This window comes from Ceratotherium simum, chromosome 28 (assembly GCF_057802395.1).
Source record: "Ceratotherium simum simum isolate JZ-2026a chromosome 28, ASM5780239v1, whole genome shotgun sequence".
In the NCBI taxonomy this organism is placed as follows: Eukaryota; Metazoa; Chordata; class Mammalia; order Perissodactyla; family Rhinocerotidae; genus Ceratotherium; species Ceratotherium simum.
In genome coordinates this window covers 3089645-3107603 of record NC_141927.1, presented here as the reverse complement: position 1 = coordinate 3107603, position 17959 = coordinate 3089645, and the positions used below count along the sequence as shown (strand labels likewise).

General features: G+C 38.1%; 1 protein-coding gene across 1 annotated transcript in view; it reads left to right on the top strand.

The window, feature by feature from the left end:
- Positions 1–17959, top strand: part of CSMD1 (CUB and Sushi multiple domains 1) — a gene marked incomplete at its 5' end in the record, with an annotated part of 1589548 nt that overhangs the window by 1274044 nt on the left and 297545 nt on the right. Inside the window, 2 exons of the mRNA XM_087418289.1 lie at positions 11881–12072; positions 12540–12666. Of these exons, the coding sequence (XP_087274415.1) occupies positions 11881–12072; positions 12540–12666 (319 nt within the window). The remainder of the gene's footprint in view (positions 1–11880; positions 12073–12539; positions 12667–17959) is intronic.

Sequence of the window (17959 nt, the reverse complement as noted above, 5' to 3'; positions counted from 1 at the left end):
TTTACTTAGGTGATACAATAAGTAGAGTATTCACTATCCTGCTCATGTCTTCAGGGAGGTGAGTTTATAGATGGAGTCATAACTATACGCATGGGAAAACATGAAAGAATAAAAAACACGCATCACACCAGTCATTACATGTTCTAGGGTGAGATTCATCAGAAAGTCAGGGAGCACTCAGGGGGAATGGCTGGGGAAGCCTCGGCCAGAATGGGCTGGACTATTGGATAGCGCCTAATGGAACGGGCGCTATTTGGAGGATATGAGCAATACTGACGCACAATGAAGCAGTTAGCCTGGATACGGGAGGCAGGAGTGGTGACAGGATTGTGACAAGAGTGAGCCTTCGCTTGGTTCTGGTAGGTCATCCTGCCGGGACATCTCTCAGTAGTCAAGGGTAGCAGTCTTGGCATAGGTGAGGCGGGCGAGGACTAAGCAACTGAAAGTCAGAAAAGGAGTGGGGGCTTTTGAGAGAGCGTGTAAGGGAGGTTTTGTAAGATGGCGGTGAGTGGTTTCATGGGAACAATAGAAAGAAGGGAGTCAAGGATCATCTCAAGATGTTGGAAGCGTGGGCGCCTTTGAGAGGAGCTGGGAGATACAACAGTGGTGCCATTTTGGAAGAGAGTGAATTCATGGCCTTGGTTTTCTTCACGGAATTGTTTGGCTACATATTTTGCTTTGTTCTGCCTTTGGGTATTGCTGCTGAAATCTTCATGATGTTTAGCACATAGGAAATGTCAGACCACATGTGTAGAGTTCCCAGTGAGCAAGCATTATGTCTCAGTGCAGCCACTTGGGATTGCACCGTAGTTCTGAAGTCAGGCGGCTTGCATTATGAATGTCTCGGAGGCAAGCCGAGTAAAGATGGGCTGGCACTTACGAGTCACAATTAGGCTGATGGATGGCAGTCACTCATGAGGAAATTCTTTGAAAGAATGAGATATGGAAAACGAGGAACGGTATTCTTACCTCCTAGTGCTGTGATATGCCAGCGGTGGCTGGTGGTGGCTGTCACTTCCTAGGAATTGATGACCTCACTGCATTGCTTGTGTTGGTGCATTCTGGCATATGGTGTGACAATTTCTTTGTATTTATTTGGTGTAGAATAATAAAAGTAACAACATATGAATAATAACAGCAGCAATAAATCCAAGTATTGTAGGTAATCCCTTATATTTATACAGAGTTCACTTATGAAGAGCTCAGTGTATTTTCATAAATCTTTTACTTTTTCTTTTTAAAACTTGTACAGTATGGGGGCAGGAAGAAAGAAGCATTACCATTCACATTTGACATTGGAAACTGAAGAGGAGCCAGGCAAAGAGAAGTGAATTTGAAGATGGGTTAGTCCAGTACATTATTTCAGAAGTATTCCGGGCCCCCTGGCCATCTGATGATGATGTTCTCAGCCTCTCTCTTAGTGAGACTCTTTCATTTGCCAATCTTTCTGATTCTTCCTCTCAGGTCTTTAGACATTGTCCAGTGTGAGCTCCTTTGCCTTTCTTCTGAAGTTGTTTTTTTTTTTCTTTTTTGGCCAGGAGTAGAAACACAAACTGAAGAGAGGAAGCGCAGGGCTCAGAGACTCAAACTCTGTCACTGGTGCAGCTGGGATAACCTCTTGAGGATTAGTGTGAGGTCCATTGGGTTGTGGGTAAACTTGACATGTTTCTTCCTCCAAGGTGGAAAACCTTTTTGGGGAAAAGAACATGTAACAGTTATTTTATGAGCAAAGAAGAATTGAGTCCCCCATGGGATTTTTCAAAATGACTTTCATTCATTACTTATTACATTTTTTTGGCAAAATCAAGTGAATCTTCCTTAGCATATGAGGAGACACACAGTACTATCTCTTGTATAGTTTGTCAGAATGTATCTTCATCAGTTGCCATATTGCTGTTCCCAGTAAGAGTGGCTGAAGGAGTCCAGAGGAAGAAGTCCCTCTCAAGATCACATTGTGGGAGGGAGAGGGGCCACTTCAAAGGCAACTCACTCTGTACCAGGAATCATCTCCTTTCAAGGCCTGTTTCTCATTCAGCTCACTTCCTCGCTTCCTCTAGCCTTGGCTTGTTCACAGTTTGCCTTCTGACTCCTTGAACCAAAGCCTGAACATTCTGTGTGTATTAAGCTGCTTGGCTTGCGTGCTCCTAAGAGGAGCCTGACTTTCTCTGGCTGCCACCATTTATTTAGACTGTGACAAAACTCTCCAGTCTGTCTTGCTTAGGATCCTAATTATCTATTTTCTAAGATTATTTTCAGGATTAAAGGAGATAGCACAGACAAAGCCACCCCGTGCATTCACGGCACAGAGTGTGTGTTCTGTAAGATGACTTACCACCGCATCACATTCATGACCATCTTTGTGGAAATACACATCTGAAGTCAGCGCCCATTTAGTTCCTAAGAAAATAATAGGCACTGAGATCCACGGGTAAAAACAATAAATTAGTCATAGCCTATATTTCTCTATTAAAGTAAAAATAAAATAAAATAAAATAAAATTTTAATATATTGTCATTCTGGATATTCCCATATAAAAACAAATAAATGCAAAAAAATCATTGAGTTTTAGAAGATAGAAATTAAAATTATATGCTGAGAAACCTATACCGCTAATAAATGATATTTTAAAAATAACTCATTGTTGTGTTCCTAATTTCCCTCCTCCCATTTTCCCCACCATTTTCATTTAATGGATCTAGTTTTTCTTATGCAATATGGCAAAAAAAAAAAAAAAAAATCTGAAAATTTTTCTACCATTAAAAATAATTGTATAATTCGATGTGGTAGGAATACTCAAGTTTCTTTAAAAAAATCATTGTAGAAAACGTGTCTTGGTATTTAAAAAGTGTGCCATTGTATTACAGTATAATTGAGATATATTTCAATTATGGTATTTGTGATAGGTACAACTTAGAAGTCTTTTACTTGCCACTTTGTCTAGATATTGGCTTTGTATTGATATTTAGTTTCTCAAGCTATCAAAATCTGTGTTCAATCTAGTTTTAATTTCTACCCTGTTTTAATTTAATTATATCAAATTATATAAGAACGTATCGTAAAGGGTTGTCAGTTCTTCTTAACTTCGTATTTGGCCATAGAGATTTTTCAGGACAGCAAAGTCCTATGGCTCAATTTTGAAGAATCCACAATATTTAATCAGATGCTTGGAATAGTCAACCTATTTTAAGCAATTAGTGAGTAGTCAGAGTTTAAAATAAAAGCATGTTGAGTTTTATTTGTTTAGATATATTATTCTTAGACAAACAAACAGAGCTTTTGGGAGAAGAAGTTACTTCATAAATCACGCTGCATATAAGAAAAATAAAAACTACCACTCTGTCTTGCAATACATTCTGAAAATAGTCAAACTACATTCTATGTAGTTAAATGTGACATGTGGTTGTCTGAACTCATGTCGTCGTATTTCTGGATATCCCTTCAGGTGAATGTATATACATATGCATGTTCGTTTGTTTTTCTGTGTAAAACTGAAGGAAGCGTCCACAAGCAAGCGCGACGTGTTGTCTGCAGTCACCCGTGTGCCCCTTGGAAGGCCCAGGTGGCTCGTTTGGAAGCAGCCGTATTTGGTACTGCGTGGCTGCCTGTAAGTGGATTGCCCTGTACTAGCGTCCTGCTCTCACAGAAACCCCGCGGAAGGACGTAAATAAGACTCCAGCTGGGTGAACTCTTCCCATCGCCCCCTAAAACGATCGTGTTCATCCGTTCTGTTCTCTTAAGCACATGTGGATGTGGTATCACACTTCCAATTAAACTCTGAGCTCTAAAGGGCAAAGCTATGCCTATACGTTGAAACGCGATATGGCATCATGTGAAATGTACTATATATTAAGTGCTTAATAAGAGCGTGTTGAGTTAATGAATGGATGTCCCTTTAAGATGTGAGATGTTAACTGTTGTACGTTTTTTTGTTCCTATACAGATTGTGAGCTCCTAGTGGGCCAGGACTGAGATTAATTTTATATTTTCAGCATCTAACAAAATATCTGAGGCACAGTAGGCACTTTACAAATACATGTTAACTAAGTGATTAAATTAATGAATTAATGCTCTAGTTATGAGAGGAAGATATTCCAGATGTGTATTCTCAACTAGATTATCTAAATCATCTCTTTGTTTTTCACTTTAATGCCCATTAATATATTAGGTCGAAAGGGAAAACGTTATATTAGAAAATTTCCCTCTCAATATATTTTATCAGTAAAAATGAAATATTAGTAAACTAAGCTAAATATATAAATTATTAACTTCATCATTAGGTAGAAATCATAATTAGAAATACATTTTAGGAAAATAATATTAACAGCTTACATTTAAAATTAGAGTAGCAGTTTTTTACGTCAACATTTTTGCTTAAAACTAAAATGTATAAAAGACATGGATAATCTGAACCTATAGAGTACTATTGCTAGACAAACATTAATGTTAACCAGATAACTGTAGGCTCATTCTATATGATAGAAGAAGCTATCCTTATAAAAATTTATGGAAGTTCCTCTTTAAAAAGAGCATTCTGTGTTCATCCTACTATTTACCAACAATATAAAAAGAAGTGAATATAACAAAACACGGTAATAATTGGGAAGAAATAAAAAAGCTAATAGAAAATGGAGACCCAGAACACCAGAGAACAGAAACGTGCATCCGTTATGATTGTGTTGCGGTTGACCCATATTGTACATAGCCGTATTTCTATTGCTTGGGTACTCAGTACCATCGGTTGCCATTTGTTATGATGTCTGACTTCTCTATGGGACAGGAAGCTCTGTAAGGCCTGATATTTTCTTGTTCCTTGCCCCAAAAGTGTTCAAAACATGTTTAGTTTTAACTATTTCATAGCAGTTGTCGATACGGGCCTTTCTGGTTTTCCTGGGTTAATACACTGGATCTCCAATGAGGTGACACTAGTTTGATGAGTTGCTGATGCTTCTCTTCTTTCTCCCACTCCTCTCACACGAGCTCTGTTCCTTCTCTGTCTTCTCTCCTCATCACAGACCGTCTCTCTGCTGCCTCCACTCATCTTTCAAGCTCCATTTGTGTGATAAACTGTTTGTGTGCTTCATACACACACAATCTTACCTCATCCACTATCCCATACCCCACTGCTACAGCCAACCTTTCTGCACTAAATAAATACCTTTTCAATTTTTCTGCTTTTTTTCCTCACTCCAATCCATATGGCATTTTGCTAGTGGTTGTCTCTCTGAAATGCAAATATATTTGTGTCAGCTGCTTGTGCAAACACCTTTGTTTCTCTCTAACTGCACTACATACTGAGTCTGTCTCAATGCCCTGGGGCTGCAGGCTGGTCCTTTCCAATCTTGCCCATAACCACTCCTATTCTCCTTTCAATTCCATCCCCACTCCAACAACCACATGTTTAAAACAAAGCTCCAGCAAGTGCAAATGCTATTTGAAATTGTTCTGCCCTCCCAGGACCCCATATTCTTCCAAACTCCCATGCATTTGTAGACTTTATCTGGAATGTTCTACCTCTGGTTTTATAATGACCAAATGCCTACCACCCTTCTAGACCAACTCAAATTTTGTATCTTCTACAGAGCTGTTCTCCTCCTCTCCTGCTTTCTTTTGTCCTTCTCAATCTTCACAGGAACTCTACTGTAGCACTTATCAGATTTTTTTTTTTTAAATAGTACTCTAGAAGATGTCTATTTAATCAAAAGAAAGCAGTAACAGAGGAACTGAAAAAACAAAAAATATAAAACTTATAGAAAACAAATTGCAAAATAGAACTTTTTTGTTTGTTTTTGTTTTTGTTTTAAATTTTTGTTTATTGCAGTAACATTGTTTTAAAAATATTTATTTTCTCACCTGTGTAATTAACTAGACAATGGAAGATAGGGGTCCCATTTCATTTAGTTCTATTCACAGTACCTAACAAAGTCCCTGCCTCAGAAGTGATAATAAATATGTTTTGAAAACTTAGACAATACGCTTATCATAAGTTCTTACCACACTGTGTGAGTTAGAACAATATTCACCAATTGGATGTGTTTAAAAACTGATCAGAGTAAAATGCCTTCAGTCCACCCATTTCCACACCTTCGTGTGCATGCCTGATCCTGATCTTGCTCCTAGTTCCCCAACACTCAGCTTCAAATATTCTTAACATGGACAAATAAGTGTGTGACATTAAAGATCAATTAGAAGGTGACTAATCCGAATTCTTTCATGAGATGTCTCAGAACTGATATTAAAAATTTGAATCTCAGAGTAGCTCTGTGCAAGGACAGAGTATATTCGACAATAGAGATTTGCTTTGGATTTATATAGTAAATATTTAGTTCATAAAATATTTCAAGATTGATTCCTGGAATCCTTATCTGGGCTTACCTTGCTTTATGATATCTTAGTGACTTATTTGATGAAACCCAAGATGGTTCCAGAAAAATACATAATTTCCTTGGTTATCTGATTTTTATGCTGGACTTTTACAGGGTTTTTGATGTTTCATTCTGGAACTTAGAAGTTCACTTTTCTGTTTAAATATTATCACCATCCTGTTGCCTCACGCTGTTTTTGAGAAATTCAGAGTATCTTTCCGTGGGGGCTGCTTACATAATCACAAAAAAAAATAGCAGCAGTAATAAAACTTAACATATGGGGAAAAGAAATGGATTAAATGAAAAAAAGGTAGCTGACAAAAAAAATCAATTTGAAACCAATAACAGCTGTAGCTAAAATACAACATATATTAGAGATAATAATTTAAAAATAAAACACACACTTCACCCAGAATTTCACTCTTGAATAATGAGAGTTGTGTTTAAAAACACAATCAAATAACATTTCATGAAATCCACTGTTAATGAACCTTCTTTCTCAAGTTAACCACACAAATAAGTTTAAGCAGCGATCTCCTCTTCAACCACCTTCCTGTCCAGATAACTGCAAATAAAGAAAGTTGACGAAGAATGTTGAAGTGTTCAGTATAGCTCTCCTTTTTATAGAAACGCGAATGTGAAAGCACTGTCTGTTTTCTTGTGGTGTTTTTGTTTTGCACATGGCAACTGTTCTTAGATTACTAAGGAGATTTTTACCAAAAAATATGTTATCCAAATCAAAATAAGTCTTAGGTAAAGTTATGAGACAATAGGTTTCCATAAACATTTGAAGTTTTTTCAGTTGTTCGTAGGAGAAGATATCAGATTTGTCAATGACAATTATGTTCTCAGAGCTCACCGGGGTATGAAGGTACCTTCTCACGAGTTGCTTAGATGGAGGTTGAGGAGCTCACGTGACTCGTTCCTCGTGGTTCTCCCTGGATGCGTACAATGGATGAAATCCAGAGCAGGTTCTCTTACACTCTAGTGACTCATCTGGAGGATAAGAACTAGTCCAAATACTTGAGAGTTAAATGGAAGTCTCTTATAGCACCAATATTTTGTTAGACGTTGAAGAGGTAAAGGATTTAATCCTTAAAGATATTAGGTCTGGGTAATTATGTTTTGTAATAGTAATTTTCATCAGCCTGATGTTTGCAGCTTGTTATAACCAGAACATTTTGTTCAGAGCATCTTTGCTGCTTATATGACTTAAGCAGAAATCACTGGAAAACAGAAAGAAATGGAATTACTGAACAGATTCAAGCAATAATTTCAACTCTTAATAGATAACATTTTGACAGAAGTAACTTGATTTAATCTTTTTAAAGGTTCTATGGCATAAAGAAAATACAGAATCAGTATGTGTACACTGATTACTTGCAGGCAAGTGGCTTCAAGATAGAAAAGGGTTGCTTCTCTATATTTTTAAAGTCATTATTCTTTAGCAATCTTGAGACTGATCATTCTAAAGTCTTTCAATTCAAAATAAAATGGAAATACCTCTTCTTTGGAGGAATATCTTTGTAGATCTAAACATAAAATCTTAAGAAAATAGTTTTTGAGATATTTTTAATAAACTGTAGGAAAATCCATTCCTGAAATGGACATAGAATCAACATCATAGAATTTTGTATGGCCATTTCAGAATTATGCTATTATTCATCAATTCAACTTATTTTACCAATGCTTAAAAGCCGTGGTGAAATTTTTAGGAGACAATGATAACATTCCTCCTTAACACAGTGAGCAAAGCTCAAATGCAATGGGTGTCATTCTGTTTGTGCAGAGATAAGCAGCAGGGACCCCTGCATTTCTGGTACACGTGGAGAGACTGAGTCCAAGAGTCAAATTGGAAGAGAAATTTTGGGTTTCTAGAGATGTTTCTCTGGTCCTTTCAAGATGTTGATCAATGCTACTTTCAGTGCTTCTTCTGGGTTTAGATGTCTCTGATTCCACCTGTAACTGTGCATGAATTATTAAATCGTGTGAGGAGGTTTGAGCAAACAACTCTCTCTCCAGTGGATTGAAAATTAGAAAACTGAATTCTGGAACATCCAAATACTTTTCAGCTCTCTGACAGGGAAGAGGCATCCATTTCACATGATGACATTGGGTAGGCCTCAGGCACTTAGGAGTCAAGTGTAGGACTTTTTACAAAATACTAATAAATTTCGTGATGCCATCAAGGACTTAAGCGACCTTTTGAAAAAATAGTAGAAGGCATCATAAGAAAAAAAGGGCAGCTGTAGTGGAAAGAGTAGCTAGTCTATCATAAATAATGTGACTTAACTTGTCTGCATGACAAGATTCGGTTAAAACAAGACAACTTTTGAGATTGAGTGATATAAAAAGCAATTATTCAGATATTTCTAAAAAATTCAACCCAAACAAAGTTTAGTAGACATACTTATTGGTACATCTCTATTTTTGTGCTTGCTTGTTTTTTAATGCTTCTTCCTACCTTTCTCCAAAAAGGTTTTAATGCAAATTTGGGGGCAGAGGAAAATATTTCTTCAAGCTAATTTTAATATGTGGATTTTTGGATTTTAGAACTCTGGTAACTGATTTTATTGAAGACTTTAAAAGCCACGCTCTCTGAACACAGAGGGCTATTCTGAATAACATCTAAGCGTTAGTATCTATGAGCTCTCTGTGGAGCTGACTATAAGTTAATGAGACAGTGCATGAGTGACACAGGAAAACCAATGCCATTACTTTATCAACACAGACATCAGTCTCCAGCGAGGAAAGTCTTTTATGACAAAAGTCTTCTGTGTAACCAGGACATAATTTATTGTCAGAGTGAAAGGTCTTGGACAAGTTGGCTTGACCATTTCTTTGTCCAGGCCTTCACCATCCTCAGCAGGTGTGTGTGTTTCGTAGCTTAGTTTAAAAGCATTAGATGGGATAGGCCAACTTTTTCCCATTCTGAGTCCCATTAAATCCTCCGCTAAACACTGATAAATCATCTAATTCTTTTAATGTTATTTACATCGAAATCTAACAATCTAATCTCCACTTTTATATTTAAAAATCTTCACTTTCAGAATATTTATTCATTCAACAAGCATTTTTATAAACTTAAAAAATCCAGATTTCTGGTGCTTGTTGAACAATCAGAAGCTGAGGTCACACAGGGTGTGAATTTCAGTGGGACAGCAGGTCGTCACTGTCGCCTTGACCGCTGTCATGCACGGGCCTCACCCTTCATTGATGGGCACACATGGCCCCCTTAGCATTTGAGGTCATCACCTCTCCTATAGACGTTTAGTTTACCAGGATCCAGTTACAATGGTCCAAACCATGGGGATGGATGTTTGACTCTTTTGTTTATAATTTTTATACCTACATTTTGCTTGTCTACTGCATATTCCCAATTTTATGTTCCATGGACATTTGATACTCAGATACCTAATTTGAATTCAGAATACTGAAACATTTTGAATCATTGTTTATTATTATTAGAGGAGCCCTATTCCAAGTGTGGCCAGTGAGAACCATCGCCCCTCGCTGGTCGTTCTGCGCCAGGTCGGTGGCTGTGTCTCCCATTCCTGTGACCCTGGGCACCGCTGCTCAGATGCTCTCCCTTCCTACCCCAAAACCAAGGAAAACAATAACAACAAAGACTTCACTTTCTTTTTCGTTCTGTAAAAGGAGAAGCTAAGACTCAAAAATCTGTAAGACGTTTTGTGACACACAAGTGACCATGGTTGTTCGTCACACATGAGTTCATTCAATAGCTACATTCTGACTTTCTCCCCCGTGGTCTTGGCACTGTGTGGTCAGACTAGGGGAGTCAAATATTGGCTCGAGCCCCGAAACCATATGTAATTGGGACCCTTTCTCTCAATTCCTACTTCCCCTTGGTGGCAATTTAAAATATCCTTTTGGGCCGGCCCTGTGGCTTGGTGGTTAAGTGCGCGCGCTGCGATGCTGGCGGCCCGGGTTCGGATCCCGGGTGCGCATCGAGGCACCACTTCTCCGTTCATCCTGAGGCCGAGTCCCACATACAGCAACTAGAAGGATGTGCAGCTACGACACACAACTATCCACTGGGGCTTTGGGGGGAAAAAATAAAATAAATAAAATCTTTAAAAAAAAAAAATAAAATAAAAATAAATAAAATATCCTTTTGTTATGCACTAGAATTGATATACTCTTATGCTCTTTCCTTCTGGGCATCTTGAATTAAAATTACTTACATTTTTTAAATAGATCAGAGTCATTGTAAGTCACAGTTGATAAAAACTGACACTCTAGAGAAAGAAATTTTAAAGAAGGAAAGTTTTCTTCGTAACTGAGTATAAATGATCAAATGTGCACTCTCTTCTCTCCCTGCACAAAGTTGCAGAACGCCATCTGGATTATGTAGAGATCATCAGGGTTCCACGATACTGTGAATTTAGGGATATGTTTTCCTCAATGGAAGCCATCTCAAAGTACAAGTTTGACAGGCAGACTTAAGTAAACTCAGACATTCATTATTTATTTTGAGAAAAGGAGGAGGTCAAAGTCAGGTGGAAAGAGATGTAAACAACTCAGGTGGTGCTTCCAGTTTCCAGTCGTACTTTTAAAAATGGTCAAAATTTGCATAAGGATGTGAAGAGAGAAATATGTTAGTGTAGGACTTTCTTTACAGATGGCCTTAAAATATCACCTCCCATAAAAGCAATATACAACTGTCAGTCCTGCAGAAGCTAAATCTTCATTTGAGCTTGAGAGCTTGGTTTGACAAAGTCATTATAATGATTCATTTCTGGAGTTTCTATTGTACATGAAGTGGCTCAGGAGCCTCCTAACCAAGTGCCCCAGGAGGGTGGCAGGTGGTAATTCATAAGCCCCCGTCTTCTGTGAGCAGGAACAACTTTGTAATGTCCCATGAAGCTTACGATCTTGGAGTTTTAGGGGAAGGTGGCGTGAAGGCGGGTGGCTCTTGATGATGGACTCAGGTGAACACTGGCCGTCAAGACCCTGAAAGCAGCCTGGTGGCACTGATGGCTGGCCTCTCCTTCTGGAAGGTGCCTGGCCATGACAAGAGGGAATGTGGAGGCAGGAAAGGGTTGCAGTTTAATCAGAGGAGGCTTTGAGGCTTACTGGAGAATACAACGTGCTGGCTGGAGATACGGTCAGACTAGGGGAGTCAAATATTGGCTCTAGCCCTGAAACCATATGCAGTGGGGACCCTTTCTCTTATTCTGACTTCCCCTTTGAATAAGACAATTCTTCTTTGAAGAAGAAGATGACAGTTTGGAGCTCTTTGGACAAAAGATTCTCCTTATAATTATATAAATAGATAGGAACAAATAAAGTGATCAAAACTCAAGAAGCAATAAATGGTTAACAAATAGACCTGACCAAGAGCCACATTCATTTTCCCCTTTTTAAATTCACAATCTTCATTTTTTTTTCTACACTTCAAGGGACATTTGACAGCCTAGCCTATTTCGTTGTTATTTTAACTCTATCACACATTCTACCGTTGCTTCTCCTCATTCTTTCCCCTCCCTTCTCTTAGGTTTTGACCTGGTAAAATGTGAGGACCCAGGAATCCCCAACTATGGCTACAGGATCCGAGACGAAGGCCACTTCACCGACACCGTGGTTCTGTACAGCTGTAACCCAGGGTATGCCATGCACGGCAGCAACACACTGACCTGTCTGAGTGGCGACCGGAGAGTGTGGGACAAGTCGTTGCCTTCCTGCGTAGGTGAGTTGGGAAGTGGCTTCCATTGCTGTGCAAAAGCATTCATGCCTGAGAGCATGAGCTCCATGGCACTCCGGCTGAATTCTTCTGGAAGAGGACAGGATTTTTACCATGCTCTCTCCAGTGAGGATTTTTATGTATTCCTAAGATTTGTGTGTTATTTTTTTCAGGTATGAAAGGCAGATTTCCTAGCACTATTTTATTGAGACTGTATGCACAAAATTGCTGTTAGAAATATAGCACGAGAGTTTCATTGATTTATACCCTTGACTTTAATTACATAGAGGATAATGACTTTCCATCAGAATAATGCTTGGGAACAAGTAAAGACAAGAAATGGTGGAGACAGATAGACAATTGTGATTTTTTCCTGTGTATAATGCAGGCATAATGGTTTTCTTTTTTAAATTAGCTAAACAAATACCTGTGATGCCTGGAGTAACTTCCTCGTGTCTCTGTCCCTCTTGCAGCGGAGTGTGGTGGTCAGATCCACGCTGCCACTTCAGGGCGTATCTTGTCTCCTGGTTACCCAGCCCCCTACGACAACAACCTCCACTGCACGTGGATCATAGAGGCGGACCCAGGAAAGACCATCAGGTACCGCTTTGTTTGTGTTTTAGGGATTTGACAACAGAGAATTTCTTCTATCCTTGTAGTAGAGATAGAAGTACATCTATTATCCATGATTAGATTGAAGTTTCTGAGTTAAAGAAGAAAATGTAAGGTGGGGATACATTTTTCATTGGCTTACATGCTCGCTTGGGCATTCCTTTGAGGGCTTGTGTTAAGCCACCTATAATAAAGATAAAAAGAAAGTAAGTGTATCAGTTAGCTTGTGCTGTGTAAGAAACTACCCTCCTAAACTTAGTTGCTTAAGACAATTATTTATCTGCTTCTGACTTGGTGGGTTGCCTGGGCAGTTCTGACCTGGGTGAGCTTGGCTGGGGCAGGGGTCCAGAACTGCCTCATGCAGATGTATGGGCCTCAGCTGGATGGTTGGGAAGGCGGTGGCCTCTCCACACCAGGTTTCTGTTCCTTCAGTAGGCTAGTCATGGTGGGAGGTTCCTAGCAGCAAGAGATGACATACTTTTCAAACTTCTGCTTGCATTACATTTGCTAAAGTGCCATTTGCCAATGCCAATCTAATGGGCAAGATAAGGGTTGAAGAAATATACTCCACTCTCTATGGGAAGAAAAGCAGAGTCATATTGAAAATGGGCTTACATATGGGGATGGGAGGAATGTATGGTAATTTTGTAATATACAGAAGTAAATTTGAAGTATTCCAATCGAAAGTTACACACATAAAAGAAAATCATTAAAAGTTGCGGAAAATTGTGCAAACATTTCAAGAGAAAGTGGTGTTTTATTTCAATTGATAGTTCTAAGTTGTTACGGTAAGGTTTTTATAACAATAAGTAAACCAACAAAAAGCGAGCTTTTTAGAGTAAGTTCTCCATGTCCTAGTCGGAAGACTGTGTCAGAAACCACAATATATGAAACAAAGAGTAGTTTCAAAACAAATTCTTTAATTACAGTTCTTGATGAACAACAAGAGAACATATGGTCCTTAGCAATGCTTCTTAAAATCCCTTTTCTTCTCCCATTAACTTTCCTCTGTCGTTGTAGTTGTTTTTGACTCTCTACAAAATTTATTTTTTAAAACCTCTGCCCCACCCCGAGAGCTGTCATCCCGGCGTCTGATCCTTTTACCGCCCCCATGTTGTGATGCTATTGCACTCACGGAAGAATGAAAGAATCTGGCCCACACAGCTTCTTCTCTAAAAACAGGAAGAAGCTGAAAGAAAGTGAGAGGTCAAAGCCAGAAACCTCTTTCTGAGGCAAGTGAATGGATACAACCTTCATAAACTAGTGATTTTTGGCCTTATTCTCAAACGGCATCCTAGCAAACTCAGTCACGTTTATTAAACAGATATCACAGATTCATGGTACTGTAACTTTGTAACTTAGCAAAGATAAAATGGGATGACGTGGAGAGGAGGTACATATTCTGTTCCACCGTGCTCTGTTTCTCCTGTGTGACATCCATCCTCTCCGAAATTCACCGTTCTTTCTTTTAATGTAATTACATTAATGTCTAAGGAGTGAATTACACTAACATGGCACCAACTATTGCCACTTTCAAACCCTACGTAAGAAGGATTCCACTGTGAAGAGCAAGAGAAAGAACTTAAAGCATGTATATAATGCAAAAATATTATTTTATGGTAACTCATTTACAACAGTTTGTGTCCTTAGTTAATATAAGTGATTAATTTGATAATTCTTGATCTGTTGGGACAAAACTAAGGTATATTTCAGTAACGGAATTTAAAATTCAATATTCTCCATGAAAATCAATGCTGTCACTTTTCCACTGAACTAAATCAAATTAACTATTAATTCTTTTTTTTTTTTTTTGTGAGGAAGATCAGCCCTGAGCTAACATCTGTGCTAATCCTCCTCTTTTTGGTGAGGAAGACTGGCTCTGAGCTAACATCTATTGCCAATCCTCCTCCTTTTTTTCCCCAAAGCCCCAGTAGATAGTTGTATGTCATAGTTGCACATCCTTCTAGTTGCTGTATGTGGGACGCGGCCTCAGCATGGTCGGAGAAGTGGTGCGTTGGTGCGCGCCTGGGATCCGAACCCAGGCCACCAGTAGCAGAGCGTGCACACTTAACCACTGAGCCACGGGGCCGGCCCTAACTATTAGTTCTTAACTTTGAATTTCTGAATGCTTGATTTGAGTAATATAACAGCCATTACACTGGTTTTGATTGTGAAAAATCCTAGGAATCATCTGTGATCATGATATGACTTGACATAAGAGGGTATATTTTGTTTTAGGAGGATTTCACATTTTCCTATTTCTTACATGTTCTCTTGTGATTTTTTTCCCGAGAATTAGAGTGAGCACTGTGTTCTCCTAAATGCAACCCAAGTGATGAATTCACTCTTCACAGGTGAATCTAATACTTCATTAACATTTTAATAAGAAAAGAGAAAAGAAATTAATAAAGGATGAGTTGAAGTAATAAAAAATATACAACTTTTGAATCATGAACTGACTTTGATATTTTATCATTAACGTTCTAGAAAAAAAGGCATTGCATACACCAATTTGTTGTTCCGGGAATTATTTTCTTCTCTTACATATCTTTCAAACGTGAAAGTTTACCTTACCCAATTTGTAAACGGATCTTTTTAATTTAAGGCATGAAATCCTTTGAATAAGGAAGTTAAGAAGGAATCATCAGTATTTATAATTAATTTACTCAATAGATATTCAATTTCATCCCAAAAAATATATATATATATATATTTTGTGTGTGTGAGGAAGATCAGCCCTGAGCTAACCTGCCAATCCTCCTCTTTTTGCTGAGAAAGACTGGCTCTGAGCTAACATCCATTGCCAATCCTTTTCCTTTATTTTATTTTTCCCCAAAGCCCCAGTAGAGAGTTGTATGTCATAGTTGCACATCCTTCTAGTTGCTGTATGTGGGACGCAGCCTCAGCATGGCCAGAGAAGTGGTGCATCGGTGCATGCCCAGTATCCGAACCCGGGCCGCCAGTAGCAGAGCGCGTGCACTTAACCACTAAGCCACTGGGCTGGCCCTAACTATTAGTTCTTAACTTTGAATTCCTGAATGCTTGATCTGAGTAGTATAAAAGCCATTACACTGGTTTTGATTGTGAAAAATCCTAGGAATCATCTGTGATCATGATATGACTTTACATAAGCAGGGTATATTTTATTTTTAGGAGGATTTCACATTTTCCTATTTCTTACATGTTCTCTTGTGATTTTTTTCCCGAGAATTAGACTGAGCACTGTGTTCTCCTAAATGCAACCCAAGTGATGAATTCACTCTTCACAGGTGAATCTAATACTTCATTAACGTTTTAATAAGAAAAGAGAAAAGAAATTAATAAAGGATGAGTTGAAGTAATAAAAAATATACAACTTTTGAATCATGAACTGACTTTGATATTTTATCATTAACATTCTAGAAAAAAAGGCATTGCATACACCAGTTTGTTGTTCTGGGAATTATTTTCTTCTCTTACATATCTTTCAAATGTGAGAGTTTACCTTACCCAATTTGTAAACAGATCTTTTTAATTTAAGGCATGAAATCCTTTGAATAAGGAAGTTAAGAAGGAAGCATCAGTATTTATAATTAATTTACTCAATCGATATCCAACTTCATCCCAAAATATATATATATATATTTTGTGTGTGTGAGGAAGATCAGCCTTGAGCTAACATCCGTGCCAATCCTCCTCTTTTTGCTGAGAAAGACTGGCTCTGAGCTAACATCTATTGCCAATCCTCCTCTTTTTTTTTTTCCCCCAAAGCCCCAGTAGATAGTTGTATGTCATAGTTACACATCCTTCTAGTTGCTGTATGTGGGATGCGGCCTCAGCATGGCCGGAGAAGCAGTGCGTTGGTGGGAACCTGGGATCCAAACCCGGGCCACCAGTAGCGGAGCACGCACACTTAACCGCTAAGCCACAGGGCCAGCCCCATCCCAAAATATTTTTGATGATTTCTCTTCATTAAGAAAAAATGTACTATTTTGGTGGTGAACATGATGTAATCTATGCAGAAATAAAAGTATAATGATGTACACCTGAAATTTTTACAATGTTATAAACCAATGTTACTGCAATAAACAAAAGATTAAAAAAAAAAAGAAAAAATGTACTATTTGTAGTATTTTGGTTTGGAAAATAACATACTTAAAAGTACATAATATATAATTTTAGGCTTAAAATGGTCCTAATACTTAGGAAAATAGAGTCTGGGCTAGCTTTGATATCTATTGGCTAGTTCATTAAGTCTTAGTTATTTCATTAGTAACATAGCTAACATTACATACACCGTTTTCTTGAAAATGAGAAATGCATCAGTTATATAAACATGAGTCTAGAGATTAATTTAAGTATTAAAAAATTTTTAATATAAATGGAATTCATTACTGTACATTCAAACTATGATTTTTTGATGTAAATGTTTTTCACTCTCAAAGAATGAGTAAGCAACAAGATCTCAGAAATTGTAAAAGGGCTGGTTTCAACGCTTCAGGTAATCATTACTGGGCCGACTTTGATTTCATCGAGGCCCAGGGTGATTTCTGATTGAGTATTGATATGAGTTTTTGTTCGAGGTAACAGAAGATCCCAAAATAGTTATTGTCATAGGGCACTTGAGTCTGGAAGAAGTTTGTAATTTTAACATATATACTACAAAGCAGTTACCTGTGCCAAATTTAATTAAAAGTCTAATCATGAGACATGGTAGTAAATTTAGCCGCATTGAAAGTTATCTGTAAACATTTCTCCAATGTAGTTCATTGCTGAGCACAGCTGTAATTTATATAATAAAGGTAACAGCACCAGAAACATCTTCAGCAAGCAGCATTAAGGCTGTGTTTTACATAATCACATGTGTATATTGTTCCTTGGTTTTAATTGCTTTTCCAAAAGTGTAATTGTCTGGAAAACCCACTTTGAAAGTATTTCTGTTCCTTGTCGTTCATAGGAAATTGCATTTGGAGGAAGAGTCGGGGGAGAATTCTTTCAGAAAAGCTCATGCAGTATTAAAACATTAGAGGCATATCAAAAATTTATCAAGATTGTCAAAACTGTCCCTGTGCAGACTTTCAAAGAGAGTGAAATGTGGGTTGACGATCCTCGTCTCCCCTTGATGTGTCCTGAATTTGTTTTCTGGCACTGCTGGGCTGTAGAGAAATTAAGATGAGCTCTGGTTTGGTGATCTAGGAATATTTTAATTTATTTTTGACCAGACTTCAAGATCCCTATAAGAAGTAGACTCAAGAGGAAAATGGCAGGCAAATGATCCCCCTTCAATGGACGTTTCTCTCCA